Source organism: Drosophila rhopaloa, unplaced genomic scaffold (genome assembly GCF_018152115.1).
Source record: "Drosophila rhopaloa isolate 14029-0021.01 unplaced genomic scaffold, ASM1815211v1 contig_115, whole genome shotgun sequence".
Lineage (NCBI taxonomy): Eukaryota > Metazoa > Arthropoda > Insecta > Diptera > Drosophilidae > Drosophila > Drosophila rhopaloa.
The window spans coordinates 11571152-11594039 of NW_025334990.1; the positions used below are offsets into that span (position 1 = coordinate 11571152).

At 46.1% G+C, this 22888-nt stretch overlaps 9 protein-coding genes across 15 annotated transcripts; 4 read left to right on the top strand and 5 right to left on the bottom strand.

Annotated features, from left to right (window-relative positions):
- Window positions 1–64: 64 nt before the first annotated feature.
- LOC108041594 (probable cytochrome P450 6t3) lies at window positions 65–4028 on the bottom strand. The gene is made up of 3 exons (XM_017119537.2): window positions 3632–4028; window positions 414–1642; window positions 65–367 (listed from the first exon to the last, which is right to left on the bottom strand). Exons 2-3 carry the CDS (start codon window positions 1635–1637, stop codon window positions 86–88), a joined length of 1506 nt encoding a protein of 501 aa, XP_016975026.1. The 5' UTR covers window positions 1638–1642; window positions 3632–4028; the 3' UTR covers window positions 65–85.
- LOC108041592 (probable cytochrome P450 6g2) lies at window positions 2000–3635 on the top strand. The gene is made up of 2 exons (XM_017119536.2): window positions 2000–3283; window positions 3339–3635. The coding sequence occupies exons 1-2, from the start codon at window positions 2015–2017 to the stop codon at window positions 3624–3626; spliced, it is 1557 nt and encodes a 518-aa protein (XP_016975025.1). The 5' UTR covers window positions 2000–2014; the 3' UTR covers window positions 3627–3635.
- Window positions 4029–4068: 40 nt separating the features above from the next.
- Window positions 4069–6587, bottom strand: LOC108041591 (cytochrome P450 6g1). Its single transcript, XM_017119535.1, has 4 exons — window positions 6473–6587; window positions 5469–5966; window positions 4608–5408; window positions 4069–4548 (listed from the first exon to the last, which is right to left on the bottom strand). The coding sequence occupies exons 2-4, from the start codon at window positions 5931–5933 to the stop codon at window positions 4240–4242; spliced, it is 1575 nt and encodes a 524-aa protein (XP_016975024.1). The 5' UTR covers window positions 5934–5966; window positions 6473–6587; the 3' UTR covers window positions 4069–4239.
- A 277-nt stretch (window positions 6588–6864) lies between these two features.
- Window positions 6865–9175, bottom strand: LOC108041609 (methyltransferase-like protein 25). Its single transcript, XM_017119575.2, has 3 exons — window positions 8795–9175; window positions 8543–8734; window positions 6865–7967 (listed from the first exon to the last, which is right to left on the bottom strand). Exons 1-3 carry the CDS (start codon window positions 9173–9175, stop codon window positions 7059–7061), a joined length of 1482 nt encoding a protein of 493 aa, XP_016975064.1. The 3' UTR covers window positions 6865–7058.
- On the top strand, window positions 7874–8536 carry LOC108041612 (small nuclear ribonucleoprotein F). Its single transcript, XM_017119577.2, has one exon. The coding sequence runs from the start codon at window positions 8181–8183 to the stop codon at window positions 8445–8447; it is 267 nt and encodes an 88-aa protein (XP_016975066.1). The 5' UTR covers window positions 7874–8180; the 3' UTR covers window positions 8448–8536.
- Window positions 9176–9179: 4 nt separating the features above from the next.
- LOC108041611 (protein LTO1 homolog) lies at window positions 9180–9781 on the bottom strand. The gene has a single exon (XM_017119576.2). It carries the CDS (start codon window positions 9603–9605, stop codon window positions 9180–9182), a length of 426 nt encoding a protein of 141 aa, XP_016975065.1. The 5' UTR covers window positions 9606–9781.
- A 73-nt stretch (window positions 9782–9854) lies between these two features.
- LOC108041608 (WASH complex subunit 1) lies at window positions 9855–11628 on the bottom strand. Its single transcript, XM_017119574.2, has one exon. The coding sequence runs from the start codon at window positions 11571–11573 to the stop codon at window positions 10071–10073; it is 1503 nt and encodes a 500-aa protein (XP_016975063.1). The 5' UTR covers window positions 11574–11628; the 3' UTR covers window positions 9855–10070.
- Window positions 11629–11822: 194 nt separating this feature from the next.
- On the top strand, window positions 11823–12238 carry LOC108041588 (protein transport protein Sec61 gamma-2 subunit). Its single transcript, XM_017119532.1, has one exon. The coding sequence runs from the start codon at window positions 11921–11923 to the stop codon at window positions 12125–12127; it is 207 nt and encodes a 68-aa protein (XP_016975021.1). The 5' UTR covers window positions 11823–11920; the 3' UTR covers window positions 12128–12238.
- Window positions 12239–12498: 260 nt separating this feature from the next.
- Window positions 12499–22601, top strand: LOC108041595. 7 transcript variants are annotated; one of them, XM_017119538.2, is made up of 12 exons: window positions 12499–12635; window positions 13270–13525; window positions 14533–14658; window positions 14725–14940; window positions 15000–15329; window positions 15392–16091; window positions 17496–18093; window positions 18152–18257; window positions 18317–18419; window positions 18543–20864; window positions 20925–21398; window positions 21468–22601. In XM_017119538.2, exons 2-12 carry the CDS (start codon window positions 13343–13345, stop codon window positions 22214–22216), a joined length of 5907 nt encoding a protein of 1968 aa, XP_016975027.1. In that variant the 5' UTR covers window positions 12499–12635; window positions 13270–13342; the 3' UTR covers window positions 22217–22601. The 7 variants fall into 7 exon arrangements, with proteins under 7 accessions (XP_016975027.1, XP_016975031.1, XP_016975032.1 ...); XM_017119542.2 differs by having other exon boundaries at window positions 17520–18093; XM_017119543.2 differs by having other exon boundaries at window positions 17790–18093.
- Window positions 22602–22888: the final 287 nt, after the last annotated feature.

Genomic DNA, 22888 nt, shown 5'->3' on the forward strand with positions numbered 1-22888 from the left:
GAACAATGAGATTCTGTGTTTTGGAAGCTAGGCAACTATTATCCTTGTCTTAAGTCACAGCCAACGTATTTTTGTACATTTAATACTATAAATTATCCCTGCAGAATCTTAGGTATATCTCATCCTGCGACTCCAACATAAAGGATTTTGGATTGAAACGAATCTGCGAAACTGTTCGCTCGCAAACCTCCACCCAATATAGTTTTAAGATGTGAGCTATACCCAGTTTTAGCTGAAGCAGACCCAAACGATTACCAATGCAGCCATGAGGACCAGCTCCAAATGGAATATAGGTCATGGGGATAATGTCTTTGATCCGTTCTGGGGCAAACCTCTCGGGATCGAAGCGGTAGGGGTCGGGCCAATACTGGAATTGAGATTTTAATGTGGAGAAGAATCAGTCTCAATATTACCTTTTCATCACGTTGGAGCCCAAGTATAGAGATGTAGGCTGGCATCCCAGGGGGCACCACAAAGTCCACATGCGGCTGCAGAGAGAATCCTTCGGGTTCCGGACTGGTACACTCCCTATTTACAAATGCAGCAGCCGGATAGAGACGCAGTGCCTCCGAACATACCATTTTGAGGTAGGGCAAAGCCATCAGCGTCTCATAGGAGAGGGTGGAAGAGGAGCCGAAGGCTTCACATAGCTCCTTTCTCAGTCTCATTTGAATATCAGGCGCCTTAGCCAGCTCGTAGAGAGTAAATCCCATAAGAGCTGAGGAGGTTTCAAATCCGGCCAGCAGGACAATGCCTGCCTGGGAGGCTATAAAGTCCGGATGTTTGGAGTAGTGGTTAGAGGAGCAACTGATCTGGAAATGCTGCAGTTGATTGATCAGATCAACTTTCTGTGGTTCCTGATGTTCCTTGACCAAGTCCTTCATATACTGCGCATAGTCCTTACTGAAAACCTTAGGTGTCAGCAGACTTGTCCACTTCGGCAGGAAGAACACGATCATGAAGTCCAGAACCTTGCGAGGATTAGTCTTAAATAATTCCTTTGTTTTCTGAAGCAGCTGAGATCGCCCTCGTCGTAATCCGCCCACATCCAGGCTATAGAACAGATTTCCCGTCACATCGGTGGTGTACAACTGGCACATTCTGCCCAGCGGAAGAACCCGGTCTGGGCGATTCCGCAACTTTTTATTGAGGTAGTTTTCCAGGTCGATAGCCACATCCAACATCTGTGGATACAGAACCTCGCGCATTCGACCGCTGGTGAAGAGCTGCGACATGCACTGCCGACTCTCTTTCCAGTGATGGTACTTGGCCAGTGGCAGGGTAAGGGCACCCATGGGATCTCCCACATCCGCCGATTCGTACCGGTTTAGAAAGCTGTTAAAGTTCTTGATCAGCACCTGGCGGATTATCTCTGGATCTCGTACTATCAGAGCGGGTGTTTGAAAGACAAAGAAACCCACAACCTTTGCTTGACCACAACGTGCATCTGCGTAGAGCTTTCGAAAGAGATCTCCAAAAGAAATACGCAGGAATAGGAGCTGACTTAGGTTGCCCATCGGCGACCAGGAGGACGCAGGGAGGTAGGGGATCCCACGGTTCCTAAAGTAAGCGTACTTGCGTTTTAACCAGAGCTTAAAAGTCAGTATAGTGAGCAGCACCAGCCAGAGGAGCAACATGATTCCTGAAAAGAGTAATAAAGTTTAAGATTACAAATTTAAACCATTACATATTAAAGTCATAAAGTTGAATATTACAAATGTAAGCTATTACATTTCCGTGAAACTTAAAAATAATATTATGGAAAAATCAAAAACCTCTCCCTATTTATAAACCAATGACCTCGTTAATGGCCTCCAAAAAATGTTATTTACATATATGTAGGAAACACAACCCACTTAGCATCATAATATAGCCCATTCATAATTGTGATTCATTCACAAAAAACAGGATCATCTTGATGAACCTTTAACGGTGTATCGCCTGTTCCAGAGCTTTAGACCAGTTGATCAGACATATTTTGTGACAGTGCAAAACTTACTTTTGGAACGTAAACATGACACTGGGACTGGTGATTCTCCTGGTAGTCCTACTGGTCACCGCCTATGTGGCCCTACACAATCATTACTCCTACTGGCGGCGAATAGGAATCAGTGAGATTAAGCCCAAGTGGATAGTGGGTAACTTGTGGGGACTGCTCAACTTGCAGAAGAGTCCCGCGGAGTTCATATTCCAGCTGTATAACCATCCCGAGGCGGAGAACGAACCCTTCGTGGGCATTCATGTGTTCCATAAGCCGGCTTTGCTTTTGAGGGACCCCGAATTGGTCAGGAATATCATGGTCAAAGATTTTTCGGGGTTCTCCAATCGGTATTCGAACTCCGATCATAAGGGTGATCCATTAGGGTCACAAAATATCTTCTTTCTAAAGAATCCCGCCTGGAAGGAGGTTCGTCTGAAGCTTTCGCCCTTCTTCACCGGAAATCGACTGAAGCACATGTTCCCGCTCATCGAGGAGGTGGGCGCCAGCTTGGATGCCCATCTTCGCCAGCAACCGCTGCACAATGAGCGGATACGCTGCTTCGATTTGGAAGCCAAGGAGCTGTGTGCCTTGTTCACCACGGATGTTATAGCCACCGTGGCGTTTGGAGTACAGGCAAATAGTCTCACAGAGCCGAATGGAGAGTTCCGGCGTAATGGAAGATCCGTATTCGAGTTCAGTCTTCTGCGAGCGGCGGAGTTCACACTGGTGTTTTTCCTGCCCCATCTAGTTCCTTTCTTCGGTTTCAAGGTGGTTCCGGCGGAGGCCACACGCTTTCTACGCAAGACCATCAACTACGTAATGGCGGAGAGGGAGAAATCCGGACAAAAACGCAACGATCTGATCGACATCCTAATCGAGTTCCGAAGGAGCACTCAGCAGGCCAAGGCTTCGGGGATCAAGGATCAGTTTGTGTTCGAAGGCGACATCCTGGTGGCCCAGGCGGTGTTATTCTTCACCGCCGGTTTCGAGTCCTCCTCCAGTACGATGGCGTTTGCCATGTACGAGTTGGCCAAGGATGCAGATATCCAGCAGCGACTAAGGGAGGAGGTCAGGAGTGCTTTGGTTGAAAGTGGTGGACAGGTGACGCTCAAAATGATAGAGTCGCTGGAGTACATGCAGATGGTCCTGCTGGAGGTGCTGCGAATGTATCCACCGCTGCCGTTTTTGGACCGCGAGTGCACCTCTGGAAGGGACCACCCACTGGCTCCGTTCCACAACTTCGTGGTGCCCAAGGGCATGCCCGTCTTTATACCTTGCTACGCCCTTCACATGGATCCCCAGGTGAGTTGCATCTCTCCCACTAAGTTTGCTGTCTAAAAACAAAGTTTCTATCTAGTATTTCCCCCAACCCCGAAAGTTCCAGCCGGAACGATTCTCCCCTGAAAATAGAAAGCTCCACACGCCCTACACCTACATGCCCTTTGGCCTCGGTCCGCATGGATGCATCGGAGAACGGTTCGGAATGATCCAGACCAAGGTGGGTCTGGTGAATCTCCTGCGCAACCACCTAATAACCACATCGGAACGCACCCCCCATCGCATGCAACTGGAGCCCAAGGCCATTATTACCCAATCCAAGGGAGGTATCCACCTCCGATTGGTCCGAGATCCTTTGGGGGTCTAACTCACCTGGATGTGGAGTGAAGCGGAGAAGCAGTGGATATTTTTGGAGTTTTTGGGAGCAATGCAGCCTACAACCACCGAACGATAACTGAGCCGTAATGTCGCGTGTTTTGGGATTTAAAATTGAGCTGGTGTCGGATCTTGAAGGCAATTTGATTGACAAATTGCATGTTTTATCGCCGGAGCAATGAGATGCAGGGCCTATAGCTTAGAAGATCAATCATATATATATATGTATACATAGATGGACATGCCTAGACATATATATAGACACTTTGTTTTGCCAGATTTTAACTGACGATCAAGCGTCGTTTTCAGTTTATCTGTTTAATACGTTATTGTTACATTTCGAAAATGCATTTGCATTTAATTCCTAATCAACTATATTAAACTTATTTATTGGTGTCGCAATTTTATAGATCCCCCGGTTCAAAGACCAAATGTAATTTGATAATGATTTTGTTTTTATTCAGTAAGCCGGGCGCCGCATTTGACACGGATTGTTGTATAATGTACATTTCAGCTTTATCAAATGCCAGCTGTCAGAGGGCGATTACCCCATCAGCTAATCACTACTACTATTCTGATTCTGTGTGCTACGTTTTACAATTGACTCATTGGACCGGTGCGGCGCTTTCATCATAGAGACGATCGTTTACAATCTCCAGGTGGATGCCACCTTCTGCCTGCAGCACAAAGCCCTTGGGATCGAACTTCATCTCCTTCATGGTAGCCTCGCAATTCCTGACTGAGTGATTCTTCAGCAGGCTGACTAGTCCTAGTTTGCTCTGGAGAAGGCCAATCCTGCTGCCGATGCAGTTGTGGGGACCGGATCCGAAGGGCTGGTATGCCATGGCTACGATGGACTTGCGGTTCTCGGGCGAGAAGCGTTCCGGATCAAACTGACTGGGATTAGGCCAGTACTGGGGATTACAAAGGAGTTAAAGCAGATGATACTTTATCGGTTAGAATGAAAGGATACCTTTGGATCATGCTGCAGTGCATAGACTGGTATAAACACTGGGGTTCCGTTCTCAAACGTATAATCGTAGAAAGGCTTTAGGTTCAGATCTGGCTGTCCCTTAACACCCTCGTACTCGCGGTCTAGGAACGGCAGAACCGGATACATGCGCAGCACTTCATCCACCACCATGGCCAGGTACTCCAAGGACTGGATCTTCTCGTATGACAATGTACCACCGCCTTCCACCAAAGCGTCGTTGATCTCCCGGCGCAGACGTTGTTGCATCTCGGGATGTTTGGCCATTTCATACAGAGCAAAGGACATCGTGGAGGAGGAGGTCTCGAAGCCGGCTGTAAAGAATACACCCGCCTGAGCCACCAAGAAGTCTTGGTTCTTGGCATAATGCGGTTTCGAAGGTTCTGCGGCCGCCTCCTTGCGCAGACCCACCAAAACATCAATCAGATCGTTACGGATGAAGCCAGTCCGCTCTCGCTCCTGCATCACATGGCCAATGGTGCTCCTCATGAAGTGAGCAAAGTCCGGTGTGAAGAACTGGATGCGCATTAGGGACACCAGCTTGGGCAGGAAGAAGGCCACAAAGAAGTCCTTGGCGCGGCCTATGTTGAAGGTGAAAAGCTTACGTCCGTAGTTACGGAACTCGCCGTTGGGATTCTGCAGACTGTTCGCCCGGATACCAAAGGCAATGGTGGCTATGCTGTCCGTGGAGAACTGGGCGCAGATCTCCTTGATCTCGGTGGTGTATTTTCCGGAGCTCTTCTCGCCATGCCTCTTTAGAGCGTTCTCCAAGTCGTTGCCAATCTGCACGAAACAAAAAGTATTAATACCTTTTTTATCTAAGCATTTTGTTAATTTTATTACCTCTTGCATCAAGGTATACATCTGCTTGACCTTTCCGCTGGTAAAAACAGGAGTTAGCTTGGTGCGTATGTCCTTCCAATGGGAGTCCCTAACAAAGAACAGGTTGTTGTAGCCCAAAGGATCGCGGTGGGGATCGCAACGGGCGTAACGGTTGTGGAACCGATTGAAGTCTTTGATCAGCACGGATTTGATCAACTCTATATCGCGGATAATCAAGCCGGGTTTGTTGAGGGAATATATCCCCACTACTGCCTCGTCCTTAACCCGGGGATCATTGTATATCTCCGAGAGGTGCATGCCAAAGGAGTTCTCCAATTTGAAGACCACCTTCGTGTTTCCTATAATCGGAGTGGGTGGGATATACGGTATCCCCTTCCGCTGCCAATAGCTGTGGTTTCGCTGGAACCACATGTAGAGCGCCACCAGGGCAGCCACCACCACAAAAAGGGCTTCTGTCAGGACCATTTTAGAGATAACGATATTATGGGATCTTTCACTCTGTAATCAGTCAATTTATTTATTAGTCAAATGTCTCGGGTGTAAGCTAGCACCTTTTGTTATCTTATCTTAATTACTCCCAAAAGGTCATGCGTTTGCTAAGTACCCTCTTAAGTATTTTGTTGTTTTTGTTTACCCAGCATTTGATTTAATTGAAAACAATGCGTCTTAACAATTGTTACCACACCTTATTATTTAAATTTTAACGAGAAAAGCTGTCCAAAATTCTACCAAACTGATAAAAAGACTAACAATCGGGAAAAATTTGAATTGAAAAAAATAATTATCTTGAAAACAAAATGAAATATTTTTAAAGGACCTTTTGAATATTTTATTACATTGGAAAGTTTTTAATAATCGATGATTTGGCACCGTAGCATTTAATTTTGCTTTCAAATAGGTATTGTAAAATAACAACCAGGACATGTCAGCTAAACTGCATTTATTATGTTTAAAAAATATTGCCTTAATTTTTGAAACACTTATTTAGATTAACTTTTGCACACCTTGTTTTTCACTGGCCTTATAGGCAACTAGTTTTTCCAGCAAGTTCAAGGAAACGTTTTGTTGATCTATAAAGTCTGAGCTCCCGAGCACACGACCGACAATTACAGCTCTTAACACCGCACTTGAAGCGGTTTAAAATTTTATTCGCATATTTATACAGCTCAAAAGTTGATAGATAGCGATTTCAAGTGCAAATATATATTCACCTATGTGGTGAATAGCGGGCCTTTAATTATAAAAAACAAACAAATAGTATGAAACGTTGACCTAAGGCAACACAAACCAGATCTGCTTTAAAAACAAGTCATAATTGTTTTTATATTTAATTGAAATCAAATTAACAAAAAGGCATATTGGGTTTTTAAAAAAATTACTGAAAATAATGAATCTATTTTTAGAAAACGTCATTTATATTTATGTTTTGTTTTTACATTTGTAGATTTACATTTGCGTTTTACTTAGGATTTACATCTGTATCTAGTATTTAAACTGCTCAAAAGGTATTGCATGCTTATCATTAATTAACGATTACGCAGAACCGGCTTCGCCTGTCAAACTTTGAGGCATTATGCAAAGTCAAAATCGTTACGTCAACGGCTTAATAGAAACAATTGCAAAATGCCTGGGCGATATGACGGGATCGAACAAATCTATAAGATAGCTGCGTTCATAGCCCAGTTCCTTCAGATAGAGCAGGCGATCAAGAAGTATCAAACTCTCCAGCACCGGAGCAAAGGACATACGTAGCAGATAGAATAAATCCAAATAATACTTGTCCAAAGCGTATTCTTGCAGAAGGGATTGGAGTTCGTCCTCTTTGATGGCTGCCAACCAAGGAGCATCCAATTTTGTGGCACATTTTTGAATGTATTCATGGAAGCTCTCAAATTTGCGCAACCTGCCCACCTGCAATTCGTTCTTCAATTGCGGAGCATGACGGCAAACCAGTATCTCTAAAAGAGCACGATAGTAGAGCGATACATTAGGCAGCTCCTTGGCATCCAGTGTGCGCTCGATTGACTGTGCCGCCAGCATTCGGGCATTGCGACCCATTCGAACTTGTCGCTCCTGAAGATACTGACTTAGTGGAAACCCGTGGTCCGTTTGCATGTCCATCAGGGCCTTGTTCCCAAAGAATTCTTGCTGCGAGTATTGCTCCTTTAGCAAGTGATAGCAACAGCCAATGTTACACAGCAACCGGCAGTCTTTCTGGGCATGGAAAACCTGCAAGCAGGTGGCGGCTAAATTGCCACAGGTGTGCAATCCAGTGAGGCAAATATTGGGATTGTCTGATTGTGGGAGCTGATAAAAATGATCCGCCAGCAAGGCGCCAAAGTTGAGTTCGGTGGTTATAAATCTGGCCGTTGTTTTGTAGTTTTCCAAAGCAGGCGCACTCTTTGTGGTATCCCTAGTGGGTGACTTTTTGCCCCGCCTCTTAGGGGTGATTCCTTGGCTCTGCAGCTCCGCCCGTTCTGTGAGTCCGTTCCAAGCGCGCTGAAATTAAATATTGAATACAAATTTTTAAATTGAATAATGCGGTCTATGTATTGTTTTCCAACACTCCTCTCTGAAAGTTGTTTTTATGCCAAGTTATATTTTTACAGTCTTGCTGCGGTCACACTGTCATAGAAAACGCGAAAACCCGGCGATTTTCGGCACGCTTGTTTTATTTTTCTTTAAAAACCGCGGAAAAATCAAACAAACATCATGTCGGCTGGCATGCCCATCAACCCCAAGCCCTTCCTGAACGGCCTGACGGGAAAACCGGTGCTGGTGAAACTCAAGTGGGGCCAGGAGTACAAGGGGTTCCTGGTGTCCGTCGACGGGTACATGAACATGCAGCTGGCCAACACGGAGGAGGTGATAGAGGGCTCCGTCACCGGCAATCTCGGCGAGGTGCTCATCCGCTGCAACAATGTTCTGTACATCAAGGGCATGGAGGACGACGACGAGGAAGGCGAGATGCGCGATTAGCCACAAGGTGCTCCTCTTTAGAGGAGAAGGAGCTAACTTATAAGTCTACAAAAGTAATGAAATAAAGCTAGTTTTATTTTGTAATCCTAGCGTACCTGTAGTTTTCGATTGCGACTCAAGGCGTTCTGTGTGTTTTCCGCATTGGCATCGATGCCGAGCACGCGGTGGCCATACTGGAGCGCCAGGCGGGAGGAGAGATAGCCCTTGCCATCGCCTGCATCCACAATGTAGCAGTCTTGCCCGTAGTTCTTCAGGAGATGGTCTACTAGAGCAGCTGTTGACTCCACCTAATGGGGAAAATGAACAAAGTCCTGGTGTTTCCTAATCTAAACATAGTGTCTACCTACCTCATGGCATTTTTTGGCGCTCATAAACTCCCGGATGCTTAGCTGTGCGGCATTCTCCTGCCACTCAAACAGTTCCTCCACGCTGGTCAACAATTCCGGATGAAGCGCCAGGCGTTCTTGCTGGCCCTTTTCCAAAAAACACAGCCATTCTGGGAATCTTCCTCCTGCTTTATCACCTTGCCAAAATAAGCCTTCTATAGCCAGATTCACATCCTCTTTGCAAGAGACTTCCTTTCTCAAAGCCTCAGGCAGAAAGACATCCCAGTGTTGATCCGTCAAATAGTTCACCATGTGGCAATTGACAAAATCCCAATGGGGATTGAGCAATGTCAGCAGACCATCGAGGCGCTTCTGTAATTGGGCCACCCCCACTTTGGACATGATGCTAAAAACTGTAATCTTTGCGTTCGGAAGCAGGTGATACAGGAGATGTGGCCTCTGTGGTTTTCTTGGATCCCAATAGGGCACGGAGACGACGATGGGAGGTTCGGATGTTCTGCACGGCTCCTACTATGTCTGCCTGCGGATCGTTGGTGCGGGGAAACTCCTCGATGAGTGAGCGCAGCTGCTCCAGACTGCGACGCACCTTTTCCGTATGCTTCAGCTGCTGCTGGGCCACCACCTGGCCGAGAATCCTGCCCAGCTCCTCGCCTAGGGAAACTCCCTGGGCGTAGCCCAATTTGTAGCCCTCTTCGTTGCCCTGCTCCTGACCGTCTTTCAGACCCTCCTCGTAGCCCAGACGAGCTTCTTTCTCCTCGGTCAGGACAATATCGTCAAAAAGATCGTTAATATCCCGTGATGAAGCGGTCATTATACGGAAAAATTGAGAATCTAGGAAATCCTTTAAATGCAACGCCTGCAGTTTCCAGGTAGTCCTTATTCAAAAGTTTGTGTTTAATTCAGTATACTCCTTTAACTGTATTATTTAAATAAATTTTGTAGTTATTTCAACTACAATTCTTATCCGAAATGTGTTTCCTCTGTGGATATTTTACAGCACTGAAAGTAAGCAAGACAACAGTGCTGTTATTGACATTTAACAGAGGTATTCCTTTAATTTGAAGTGAACAATTTAAACATTTTTTCAGTTGTTATTTTTATTCAACTGGTTGACTTTTAACTAATTTGGCATGCTCGCTTGGGCACAGAATTTGGAATTCATTCTAGAGATTGGTATAATTTAAGCTAGAGAAGCTAGTGCTTAAAGCCAGCCAAGGCACTTTAACCGGTGCTAAAGCTACATAAATGATAAGGATTTCGATTTCCACTGCAACCTTTAGTTCCACACGTCTTCGTCCTCCTCGGAGCGCGCTTCTTCACTGGATTGAGAACCCTTGCGCGGCTGGACCGGCGGCGGAATCACACGAGAGAGTTGCTGCATCAGGGGATTGCCAGCGGTTGCCTCCCCAGGATTCTGGCTCCCAGAGATTCCCTTGCGACGAAGCATCAACTTGTTGTGCAGATCCGCCATCAGATCCCCCGTAGCAGCGGCGCCCGCCTTGGAACGTGTGTTATCCACCACATCGAGCGGAGCGGCCGCAGGCGATCGGAGTCGTCCGCCGTGTACTCCTCCGGCATTTCGTATGGCTTCCATGAGCTCAGATCTCGGATCTTCAGTGGGAGGAGGCGGTTTCGGCATGTTGAGAGGCGTTGAAGGTGATGGGGAGAGCGGTTTCACGGCTCCCTTGGTGGGAAATGGTGGCGGCAATGGAATTTTCTTGACCTGCTCTGGTGGTGGAGGTGGTGGCGGCGGTGGAGGTGGAGGAGGCGGTGGGGGCGCCGTAACCGGCGATGGACACTGTCCGAGACCCGTCTTCCGAGCAGGTCCTGGAATGTGCGTCTGTGCCGCAATTGCTTGCACCGTGATCTCCTGCTCCTCCAGGCCCAGATCTGGTAGCTCCGGCAGATCACCAAACTGCTGGGAAGGTGCTATCGGTGTCTGCTCCTCCACGGGCTCATACTGCAGATCGTTGGCTATTCCAGGAAGATCGGGCAGATCCAGCGGCACATCGATGGCGGGTGCAGCCAAGGCAGCAGGATTATAACGCAAGTCTCCGGCTGGCGTAGCCAGTTTTGTGGTTCCATGGGCCAGCGAGTGGGGCGCCGGAGCCAACAGTTTATCCGCCGTGGGTCTCGCAGACTGACTGGCCACGCGACGTGCACTCTGCGGCGGCAAGGAACGCTTCCAGGCATTTAGATCCTCGCCGTAGGCAAACTCATTGGTATTAAATCGCATTAGCGAGGGCACGGAACGTATTCCGGCCAAAGGAAGGGCTCCCAGGCCTGCGGTGCGATTAGTTATCTTCCGCTCGGCGACCAGAGGTGACTCATGCTCCCGGTCGCCACGTACATGGAAGAAAACATCCGCATCCTCCTGCTTCTGGTCCGAGGGACTGTGGCTGCTGTATCGCCGGCGTGGCTGGTGCTCTAGCTCCACCTGCTCCTCCATCAGCGGTTTAGCCACCTGTGGAAAGGTGGCCGGCAGTGGAGCCAGGACGTCGCTGGCTGGAAAGCGAGCGGGTGCAAAGATCTGGATGGCCCGCTTGGAGCCAACGAGCGCATTGATTTTCGCCTGGGCGCGCTTCACACGATTGTTTATGTCCTCAACCTTTGAACCATTTCTCGCCAAGCGGGCATCGATTCGCTCGAAAATCGAGTTTATTGTTTTGTGGAGACAGTCCAGGGACTGGGCTGCTTGGATTATGGTGTCCTCATGGTGCAGGTCGGTGGCGATAATGGACACCTGGTAGGGGCTGTGCAGGTAAGGTGATTCCTCCATTTTTGTTTTGGCAAAAGATATCACATATTTATTGCGAATTCTGCTGGTGTTTTGATGTGACCGTCTCTTAGAGATAAAATAATAAAAACAAATTTACAAAATTGGAAAATTAAAGTTTGCTAGCAAAAAATAATTAATTAATAAAAGTAACAAGACGAAAAAGTTTATGAAAAATGTAGGAAAATATTTAATTAAATAAAAATTAAATAATTAGGGAGGTATTCTGGGATTCACGAACTTTTTAGATGTTTTTAGATTCTGTCATCTGGTAACACTGCAAGAAACGACACGGCAGCAAATCAGTTCATTAAAGTGGAAATTTTCAGTTAAAAGATCTTTATTTCATAATGGACAAGGTTGTTAAGTTTGCCGAGCCTGGACGTGTCTTCGCCAAGGACTCGATTCGTCTGGTGAAGCGCTGCACCAAGCCTGACCGCAAGGAGTTCCAGAAAATCGCCATCGCCACCGCCGTGGGCTTCTGCATCATGGGCTTTATCGGATTCTTCGTGAAGCTGATACATATCCCCATCAACAACATCATCGTGGGCTCCTAAACTCAGCAGGTCGCAAAATGACCCGAAAGAGCAATACAATAATAATACAATGTAATTTACGGTTCCAGATGGAACTCTAGGAAAATAAAAATCCCTTTTTCGGATTGTGTATATATTTGCGTTTTGGGGCGAGAGATCTTTAAATGATTCCTTTGCTTTGTAGTCCTGGGGACTGGTCAGGATAACCAGCACAGGTCTACCATAAAGATAAGAACATACTCATCTTTTTTCTAATAAAATGTATCAGAATTCCTGCGATTGGTTTGAGTCCCCGACAACTTTGCCAAGTTTCCCTACTTCTGAAATAAGGTTAGGGGTCTATTTTTATCAGGTGTTTTTTAGTTTCCGCCCTACGGTCACACTTAGTAAAGTAACTCATCAAGAATACATCGCAGTTGTTACGTGAAAGTTTTGAAACGCTAGTTTTTATATATTGACAGTGCTTTTCTGAAATTTTTCTTCGCTAAAGTGCCTGGCAGTGATTGTACAAATGTATTAGCATAAAAAGGTATGTTTTTGATGGTTCTTGTGGCTAAAAAAAGTACTTTAAAATAATTGTGAAAAAAACGCGTGTGCATGTGTTGGTATCATAAACGTGGCTTTGTCTGGGGAAAATATGTTTAAAAAGGGCAAAGAACTGGAAAGTGACACTAAAAACATAAGAAGTTCCAATGTGTGTCTCCAAAAGGTGAAAAAGAAAGCGAAAACATCAAATTTATTGCTTATTCTGAAGCAGGGAACAATATGCGAAAATATGTGCCTCATGGTCGCCATATTGAATTTTCAAGGCATCCCTGTATGTGTGTGTGTATAATGTGGCTTGTTGTTTGTGGACGCGCGTGATTGTTTACGTCTGGTATAGGCTATATAGACAGCTATCGAGGTTTATCCAGCCTTGTAGTATTATTCTATTATTTAAAGAGCGCAATTAGTTTCCCACATTTGAATTATCGTTTTGATAACACAAAAATACATACATAGATGCTGTGTTTATGCAGTGTGCATTAATTAAAGAAAAGTAATGGAAAACAAGTGTCTGCCACTAAACGGTTTATACATGTGTTTCATGTGTCACCACATTGTAGCATAGTTACTTTAGCTTGACAAGTCACTTAATTGCCTTGTTTTATTTTCATTTCCAGCAAAAAACCTAGCAACTGCGATTTCTTTAAACCAAAAAATTGATTAACTACTGATCAAGAAGTAGAGTCCAGAATGGATCAGCTATTTCAGAGCTACCGCGACGATGAGCGGAGGATCGGCGAGGAGTACCTGTCCAGCCTTCAGGACCTCAACTGCAACAGCAAGCCGCTCATCAATATGCTCACCATGCTCGCCGAGGAGAACATCAACTACGCCCAAATCATCGTCAAAGTGGTGGAATATTACATCAGCCAGGTTAACAAAACAAAAGCGTATTTACTTAAAATCCAAGACACTCCAGCACACACACAGCGAACAGAAGGTCGACAGTGATTCTCGATGTCGAAATTGTGATTAGAATGTGCAGTTTATTTTTTACGTTTGCCGTTTATTTGCAGAGAAAACCAACAAAGACCTCATACATATTATAATTCAATTGCTTTTTTCAGTCTTCGTTGGTTTTCTCTGCAAAGATAGGTTTTTTATCTTAATATTTATCAAATAATTTGGGTTTTAAGACGTGACTGATTTTAATCCTCAACAAAGGTAAGAGTTTAACTTGCTCCTCGTTTCTTATTTCTTTCTACTTTGGATCCCAGAGTTTAAAGCTAAAGAATAAACAAACAAAAAGAAAACTGAAAAATGCAATAAAAAGAGAAAATACTTAAACAATTGTCACCAAGTTGTCTTTTATTTTATACAAAAACATTGACTGCTTACAATCAATCATAACATTGATGTGCAGCAATTTTTGTATTACCAAAAGAGAAAAACAAGTTTTGGTAAAAGTAAACATGCAGCTAAACTGAAATTTAAAGCCCTAAGTACTAGTAGCTAACATTAAAAACATTTTTTTTTTGCCACGTTTTCATGGTTGGATTTCCATTCGCATTTCGCTCGGAAAAGGGAACAAACCTGCTAACTTCATAACCTATCATATGTAACCAGTAAAATTCATTGAATGTTTGGACACCGTAGGATATACAAACGTAGTTTCCTCTGCTAGGACCCAAAATATTTCTCTGTGAGTTAGACATTCGCTTGAGTTCGTTGACCTTGCCTTGGAGATGTCAAGAACCAGCACCCGCTGAGGAGAATGACGTCGATGGATGATCGCTGACCCTGGTGTTGTGTGGTCTGTCTGAATCAGTTCAGTCCCCTTAGTTCTCTGCCCCTTTCTATCAGTTTGAATCTCTGCTAGCTGCGTTTCGTAGACACTTATTGTTCTTTATTTCTTACCTATTTTACCAAACTTCAAACAGGTGGCGCCCGAATTTAAATTGCCCATACTATATTTAATTGATTCGATAGTAAAGAATGTGAAAAGCAGCTACGTCCAGTTGTTTGGACAATGCATAGTCAACATATTTCTGCACGCCTTTGAATCGGTAAGTCCCTATTACCTTTCACATACTTAGACATGAAGCCTAATTATTTTAATTTTGATCCCACAGGTTCAGCACTCGCAGTCACAAGTTTTGGAGAAGGTGCGGGAGCGCATGTATGCCCTGCGACAGACCTGGAACGAGGTCTTTCCACCCTCCAAGATGTACGCCCTGGATGTGAAGGTGAAGCGCCTAGATAACAACTGGCCAATTACCGCCAAACAGCCAACCAACAAAATCCATGTCAATCCGGCCATTCATGTGAACCCGGACTTTCTCAAAACCGTAAGTGAAATTTAGAGTTTTTCAAAATGTACAGATAGACTAACAAATGCTTCGTGCAGGGCATGGTTCCTGTAATGCCTGTTAACCCCACACTGCCCAGCGACATGGAGGAGATACTCCAGGCCAAAACTCGCGAACTGCTGGAGCTTAAGAAGCGCAAACTCGAACTTGAGCTGGAACAGACCAAAAAGCATTTAGAGGAGCAGGAGCGTCAGCTAAACCAAGCCACTGACGCGATGGCTGGGGCTCCCATGATCATGCCTGCCCCGACTGCAACCGGCATTCGTCCGCCTATGATGGATCCCGTGCTGGCGATGCGCAATCAACGAGCTCCGGGAGCGATGGGCAATGCTGCTCCCATAATGCCCAATATGCCAGTAGCTCAACAGGTAAATTAGAAAGTGGAAGATAAAACTGATACAGAATATAATCTATTATATCTATCTTGCAGCAGTTTGCCAACAAACCAAAAGTTAATCCTGTCAATCCGGCGCTGCTCAACTCAGTGCGCCAAAGAGACCCACGATTAGCTCGTCAAATGCAGTCACAGTCCTCGCATTCGGCAGTTCCTACACGCACTGATCCTCGCCTGGATGCCAAGTCAAGCTCCTCACAGAAATCTAGTCGTTCGCGCAGTAAATCGCCTGTGCGCAACAGCAGCAGTCGCTCAGGAAAGAATGGAAACTCTCATCACAGCAGTTCGTCGAACCGCAAGCGTAGCGAGTCCAAGAGCTCCACTGCCTCCTCATCCTCGTCGGGTTCTGATGTGCGACACAAGGTCGGCAACAGCAGCGGCAGCTCCAACCAGTCCCCGGTGAAGCGGTCCGGCAAGCATTCATCCAAGGAGCCGTCGGATCGCTACGCGCGGAATGGCTCGCCCACTGGATCCTCGAAACGAAAGAGCAGCTCGCCGAGTAGCTCGCCCTCCAAGTCAAAGCGCAGTGCTTCTCACAAATCCTCTTCATCTTCCTCGCGAGGAAAGTCATCTTCGGGGAGATCGCGCAGCCGATCCCCAGTCTTCATGGACGTGGATCTGCGCAGCGGAATTCCCAGCAAGTCACCAGAATCGAAGGCAGCGGCACCAACATCTCTACCTCAAGTTGCCCCATCTTCAGCAGCAGCAGCTAAAGCACCAAATGATTTAGAGAAACGTAAGAAACAACTTTTAATTCTAATCTTACACCTGTTAGCCAACAATCAAGTTGACCTTGACTCGGAACTTAGCCCTACAAACAGTTTAGTCGAAAATTTAGCAATTAATAACCAGATTGGCGGCACTCGATGGCTTAGGCAGGTGGAAGGGCGGGTTTTTGGAGATGTGTGTTGTTGACAAGTGGAAAAATTCTGCTCTGCTTTTACCGAAGTCTGTGATAATTTAAACTGTGATACCAAAGTGGCGTTCCCAAAAATGGAATTTTTATCAATATTGTTTTTATTATTTCTACTAGACTTAATTGGATTTAATCAAATTAGACTTAATTGGATTTAATCAAATTAAGTCACTGCTGGACAGCAATCCGAGAAGTTATACAAGCCAACTGCTCTTATCCTATTGATCAAAACATTTTCAAAAATTTCTTCATGCATTCTTCGTTGTATTTTGGCCCATTTTATTGGGAAGGGGGACTTTGTGTGGTTTTAAGGAAACTAACTATCTATCACATATTTTTTATAAATACTTAAGCGTGCTTTAAAGAATTCATACAAGTTTGAAAATTCTAAACCAAAGTGTAAATAAAATGTGTTTTAAAACCTTTTGCATTCCAAGTTGTTTTAATTAATGCAAAACGTAGCCAGGTGCCGCCTTTGGTGTTATTTAAAGTTGATTTACGTTTTGTGAATGTCAAACCAACAAGTACAACTAAAAACAACAAGCGAACTAAAACTAAACCATAATGATTGAACTGTGAAGTATTTCTTGTACCTTAAATCGACTATTGATAAACATTGATTGATTAGATGAAGATAAACTAAAATAAAATAAAGACTGCAGTTTTAATTTGTTGTTAACACCCGTGTAAACCCCAAAGTGAAAAATTCAAGGCTAATTTAAAATTATAAACCGAACCTTTGGAAACTATATTACCAGATTAAGTTTACTTTTGTTTTAAGCGTACGTTGTAGTTGGCTTTCATGTAAATATGAGCCAGCTGGTTGTATCCGTATATGTATCAATATTATTTTGTATTTGTAGAACGGCACTTTTATCCCTTTTATACCCTTTTGATAATAACTATTTTATTTAATTTTTTATAGTCTAACCTAGATTTCGCATTGGTTCCTCAACGGAGCCCGTGGATTTATTAACTTATGATTTATGCATTAGTTATCACAAATTTCTCTAGCCCGATTGTTGTGCCTGGTGTTTGTTGACCTTGTATCCTTTATGATTTAATTATGATTTTGCCACCCAGCTTCCCCGATTTCATATGCTTAGCACTTTTTCTGCTTAGTTTCTTCCTCGTTTCGTTGTTCTGTTGCTTTTAACTGATTCCACCTCCTCTGCCGTAAGAAACAAACAAAATGTGTGCCCACAAGCAAAATCAATTTTTTAGCTACATTTCAAATACTCGAACCAGGCCCTCCTTCAGATCCTCCAAGTCCGCCAATTATAGATGTATCGAGTATGGACATTGACTTGAGGCGGCCAAAGACGCCGCCTCCCCCGACATTCGACTCATCGGAGAGCATCGACAAGAAGGAAACAAATAGCAGCAACATCAGCAGCACAATAATACTAGCTAGTGGCGCCTCCAACGCCTCCCCGCCAGCCGCGTCCACTTCCAAATTGCCCGCAAAAGTGTCGTTCAAAATACAGAAACAGTTTAATAAATTAGAAAAATCTACAGCGAATCTATCAACAGCATCACTGCTAAATTCCAACCCCACGACTTCAGCAGCTACTTCAGCATCGTTATCATCAGTCCCACCAGCACCTCTAGTCAGACAGCCGTCGCCCAGTCCCTCGACCTCGTCCATCTCCTCGCAGGGTAATGTATCGGACGCCCTTCAGCAGTCAATCAACAAGTTGCTTCAGGTGCAAGGCGCCTCAGGTGCCGCCGAAAAGCGCCCCGCCGATGCACTGCCGCCGGAGATCGACGACGAGGAACAACCGCCGCAGCAAAAGCGCAGCAAGTCAACCAAACTGGACGCGTAAGTGATTGGTTGGAGTCTCTTAAAAGGTAATAGTTCATATCAATTGTTTGCTTAGTCTCTTTGGCAGTGAGGATGTGGACCTGCGTCGTGAGATTTCAGCTGTTAAGACAACCGTCATTGTGGTGGAAGACGACTCCATGGATAACTGCGATGTTAGCAAGGTAGGATTGGAGCCAATTTAATTTTTTAACACTTTATTTACTTTTCCTTTGACCCTTAGCCCACAAAGAAATCTGGTTCGCCTCCAAAGAAGGCTACGTTGGAGGAACTGCGTGCCAAGTTGACAAATTCTGCTCGACTCCAGAATAAGCAGGGAAAGTCTGGTAAGTAATGACAGAAAATATTTTAAATTGTGCATAGATTATTTCTGACCTTGGCCAATACAATCAAACACAATTTTGAACCGTTCGCAGCTCATCAACTTATTTCTTTAAATCCCCATTCAGATAAGGGCAAGGATCAGGCTGTTTCGCAGCGCCTTAAGCAGCTGTCTCAATTTAAGGACAACGATGATTCTCAGGAGGCGCACGACGAGAAGGTACGCACAATTCTTAGTCAAGCTCAGGAGATGTTTGAGAATCATGGCATGAACCAGGAGCAGTACAAGGATCTTGTGCAAAAAGTGGTGGCCATTAATGAGAACAGCAAACAGAAGGACTCCCGTCGCCGAGACGATGAACTTGACACGGAGCGCAATGCAGCAAGGGATGCAGTGCTACGCAAGCGCATTCCCAAGCTGAAGGGCAACGAGAATCAGTCCTCGGGCTCGCCACGAAGTGATGGTTCGCCCAGGTACGAGGATCAGCCTGCGCCTGCCCAGGAGAAACCGTCAAACAAAAGGGACAAATCGAAGCGGGAACTTAAGCGCCGCAAGCCCAGCAAATGGGGCGAGCAAGTGGATCCGGCGGCCGCACAACGAACTGCTTGGGCAATCGGCAATGCCAATAATAATAATAATAACAACATCAATAAGCGAGGAGGTATCCAAATGCCTGTCCAGCAACAACAGGGATTCCGTGGCATGCCTTGGCAACAGCCGCCACCCATGGTGATGTCTGGAGTTCCACCGCCACCGCAACCGCCCTCGATGATGGGCCTGCCACCGGTGCCGCCCGTGACGATGACCAAGGCCATAAACTCCCTGGACAATCCCATGGCAGATATGGTGCGCAGCATCACGATCGACGGAGGATCCAAAGAGATTCGCTTCTACAACCAGGTGGCCATCATCTTCATGGATGGCGATCAACCGCATGAGATTGGATTCCAGCAGGGTCAACGCGTGATCCTTATTGATCACAATGAACCACTGCCGCTGAGCTTCAACGACGACTACAAACCGTTCCAGTTGGATGGCCAGCTTCATCGGATCCGCTTCGGTTTCCCATCCCGCGAACTTTACATCGACGATCACTGGTACGAGATTTACTTTGGTGGTCCGGCCGTCTCCCTGCCCATTGGAAATAAACTACATGTGGTCAAGGCAGAGGGTCCTCCGCCCAACGTGGATATTGGACGAGTGCGACGGGATCTGGTTGTGGGCAAGATCAATATGATTGTGGATGCCCATAATATTGTGCCGCTCTTCCTAGACGCCAGACAGCAGACTTTCCAGCTGGGAGCCGAGCAGCATTCGCTGCAGTTTGTGGACAGTTTCCAATACGCTTTGCTGGATGGGCAGCTGCAGAAGATCGAATATGGTGGCCTGCCAAAGGGAATGACGTTAAATGGCGGTCGAAGCTGTTTCATTAGATTTGGTACACTGCCCAAAGGTGTCACAGCTGGAAAGACGCATGTGGCGGACATGGTGTATATTAAGACTGAAGCTCCTGCAGAGCCACCTCAACCGCCTCCAATGATTGTGAAACCGCCGCCAGTGGTGGAACAACCAAAAGCGGCTCCGTCTGTTTCCGCACCTCTTTCCATGCCAGCGGCTGCAGCTGCCCTGGAGAGCTTGAACATCAATGATCTGTTCCAGAAGCTTGTTTCATCTGGAATAATTGGCGGAGGCAATGCTATGCCAGCTGTGCCAGCCGCGGATTTGTCAGCCGCTAAGGAAGCACCTACCACTGCCACCGAAGCCCCAACTGCAGCTGCTCCTGCACCAGTGCCTGCTGGTCCACCTATGGAGCCCATCAAACGCATCGATCTCCACAAGCAAGAAACGATCAAGACCCGCCAGGGCGCGGTGGTGGCCACTCTTTACCTGGGCATGCAGTGCAGCAGCTGTGGAGTGCGGTTTCCGCCAGAGCAAACCATTAAGTACAGTCAGCATTTGGATTGGCACTTCCGTCAGAACAGAAGGGAGCGAGACTCCACTAGGAAAGCCACCTCGCGACGATGGTATTATGATCTCAACGACTGGCGGCAATACGAGGAGATCGAAGATGTGGAGGAGCGGGAAAAGAACTTCCTGGAGGCTCAGGGCCAGCCTGGAGGTATTGAGACTCTCGAGGAGCTATCGCAGCAAAGGTCGCTTGACTCACCCGTGCCAACGTGTGCCGCCGGAACAGATGATGTGGATCACTGCTGTGACATGTGTCATGAGAAGTTCGAGCAGTTCTACAACGAAGAGCTCGAGGAATGGCATCTACGAAGCGCCATCCGTGTGGAGGATAAGATATACCATCCTCTGTGCTACGAGGACTATAAGACCTCGTTAAATCCTCCGGCGGAAGTTAAATCCGACAAGGATGTGGACATGAACAACACCGATGATAATGCCATGGACACGCTGATAAAGTTGGAGGACGACGATGATGATGAAGGTCAGTTTACATTTAATGAATTAGTATCATTCAGTTCGTAATATATGTGTTTTTAAATAGGTACCGCTAAACCATCGCAGACTATTCTGGATGACGATGACGACGATGTCATCGTGCTGCCTAATGAGGAGCCAAGTGTCACGGAAATCGTCGACGACGACGACGAGGACGAATATGTTCCGGGCAATGTGACACGGGCAGACATGGGCAACGAGTCCCAAGACAAAACAGAGTCCAACTCCGAGACTAAGGAATCGGAGAAAGACAAGGAGCAGCTTAGTGAGCAACCCCAAAATGAGTCGGCCAACGAGTCGGATGTGGAGATCCAGGAGCCACACATTCCGTTCACCGATCTGGACACCTATGTGGAAAAGGAGATGGATGAGGCCACCAAGGCGGCGCTGCTCAACGTGAAGATCAAGGAGGAGCCCAAGGACGAGTACGAGGAGGACGAGGACGATGGCTTTGAGGACGTGGGAACGGTGGTGTCACTGTTGCCTCTGCCCGAGGACGAGATCTCTATCCACAGCAGCGGTAAGTGCTTTAGTTATTCCCCGCCCCCAGTAAATGATCAAGTTGCTCAATCGTCTGGCATCCTGGCAGAAACTCAAACGCACACCATCGGCTCGTCGGCATCGCCGGCCACCATTGAGCGGCCCGCATCGGTGACCTCGCTCTCCCTGCCCGCCAACGAGGCGGACGAGGTGGAGCAGGCGGATGCGACGGCCACAACGGATTCGGAACTGAACGGAGAGAAGCAGGAGTCCACCCATAACCTAAGCGCTGTGGGTCCGGCGTTACCTTTGGCTAGCATAGTTAATAAAATAAAGATAAATATCACTAAGAATACGAGTAGTAATAGTCATAATAGTGCCTCCAACGCCTCGACGACGGACTCGCAAGTCTCGGCCATCAGCGTCATCGGTGGATCAGGAGGAGCAGCTGGTGGTGCATCCGGAGCCGGAGAGTCCGCGCAGCAGGTGAACGCCATTCAAACCATTTCCACCATTCCAGTGCTATGCGGCGGCAACACGTTCGTGCCGAAGATTGCGACCAGCACTTCCTCCAACGTAATCAGCTCGATCTCGGTAATTGGCAGCAGTTACGGCGGAGGCAGCAGCAGTAACAACGGCACCAGCAGCCGGAGCAGTAGTTCCACCACATCATCTGCAGCTGCGACGCTTCCGGCGGATGCGACCAGCCGGAAATCACCCACTCCGCCGCCCGCTGCCGTCGAGCCCGATCCGGAACCCGTCGTGGAGTTGAAGCCGGCGCTGCGGAGCGCCACGCTGAAGCGGACGAAGAAGGTCCAGAACGGCATCGAAACTTCGGGCCTGTGCTCGATCATGTAAATCGCACGGCTCAGCGACCAAGCGATATTCCTATTTAATTTTTACTACGATTACTTTTACACGTTACTTAGTTTTAGATAGCCAGCGAGACGTTCTCCGCCGGAGAGCGGCGCATCGTGCTCTTTAGGTACCCAGATATTTCACCGATCCGGAGCTTACACTCGTATACTTTATTTATTACCAAAAACAAAAACTGGCAAAATTTAATAAAAAAGAGAAATACACACAGAATAAAAACAGAGTATACATAATTTGTGATAATTTTATAACACTAGAAAACTAATCAGAATTCTTTGACCATTAACATCAAGCTTCACTAATGTGTAATGATGCGTATTTTTTTATGCCGATTTGAAAGAATAAAAACCGAAAAATGAATTCAACATCAAATATTTGATCCATTCTTTAATGATTTTTAGTTGGTAGTTGATTTATAATCGAAATATAAATATTGAATGCTTAATAAAAATATATATTCAAGCTGAAATTAAAGTGTTTAAATGACGGGGGAGGAACTTTTTAATGGAATTATTTTTGTTAAAAATGTTAAATAAATATAAAAGGTTTTTGAATCATAAATTATTGTGGTAAATTGGCGCCTATTTCAGGGTTACCACCTCAGCGAAAGAAGTCTTCATAGCAATCAGCTTGTAAGCAGGCAATCAAAAAACA

Excerpts from the sequence above, each read along its gene's own strand:
- LOC108041594 (XM_017119537.2), bottom strand. The coding sequence starts at position 1,637 with ATGTTGCTCCTCTGGCTGGTGCTGCTCACTATACTGACTTTTAAGCTC. Across the intron at positions 368-413 it reads GGCTCCAACGTGATGAAAAG|TATTGGCCCGACCCCTACCG; the intron begins GTAATATTGAGA and ends TCTCAATTCCAG.
- LOC108041592 (XM_017119536.2), top strand. The coding sequence starts at position 2,015 with ATGACACTGGGACTGGTGATTCTCCTGGTAGTCCTACTGGTCACCGCC. Across the intron at positions 3,284-3,338 it reads CCCTTCACATGGATCCCCAG|TATTTCCCCCAACCCCGAAA; the intron begins GTGAGTTGCATC and ends GTTTCTATCTAG.
- LOC108041591 (XM_017119535.1), bottom strand. The coding sequence starts at position 5,933 with ATGGTCCTGACAGAAGCCCTTTTTGTGGTGGTGGCTGCCCTGGTGGCG. Across the intron at positions 5,409-5,468 it reads TGTATACCTTGATGCAAGAG|ATTGGCAACGACTTGGAGAA; the intron begins GTAATAAAATTA and ends TGTTTCGTGCAG. Across the intron at positions 4,549-4,607 it reads CACTGCAGCATGATCCAAAG|TACTGGCCTAATCCCAGTCA; the intron begins GTATCCTTTCAT and ends TGTAATCCCCAG.
- LOC108041612 (XM_017119577.2), top strand. The coding sequence starts at position 8,181 with ATGTCGGCTGGCATGCCCATCAACCCCAAGCCCTTCCTGAACGGCCTG.
- LOC108041609 (XM_017119575.2), bottom strand. The coding sequence starts at position 9,175 with ATGTCCAAAGTGGGGGTGGCCCAATTACAGAAGCGCCTCGATGGTCTG. Across the intron at positions 8,735-8,794 it reads GCGCCAAAAAATGCCATGAG|GTGGAGTCAACAGCTGCTCT; the intron begins GTAGGTAGACAC and ends TTTCCCCATTAG. Across the intron at positions 7,968-8,542 it reads GTCGCAATCGAAAACTACAG|CGCGCTTGGAACGGACTCAC; the intron begins GTACGCTAGGAT and ends ATTTAATTTCAG.
- LOC108041611 (XM_017119576.2), bottom strand. The coding sequence starts at position 9,605 with ATGACCGCTTCATCACGGGATATTAACGATCTTTTTGACGATATTGTC.
- LOC108041608 (XM_017119574.2), bottom strand. The coding sequence starts at position 11,573 with ATGGAGGAATCACCTTACCTGCACAGCCCCTACCAGGTGTCCATTATC.
- LOC108041588 (XM_017119532.1), top strand. The coding sequence starts at position 11,921 with ATGGACAAGGTTGTTAAGTTTGCCGAGCCTGGACGTGTCTTCGCCAAG.
- LOC108041595 (XM_017119538.2), top strand. The coding sequence starts at position 13,343 with ATGGATCAGCTATTTCAGAGCTACCGCGACGATGAGCGGAGGATCGGC. Across the intron at positions 18,258-18,316 it reads ATAACTGCGATGTTAGCAAG|CCCACAAAGAAATCTGGTTC; the intron begins GTAGGATTGGAG and ends TTTGACCCTTAG. Across the intron at positions 21,399-21,467 it reads GATCTCTATCCACAGCAGCG|AAACTCAAACGCACACCATC; the intron begins GTAAGTGCTTTA and ends GCATCCTGGCAG.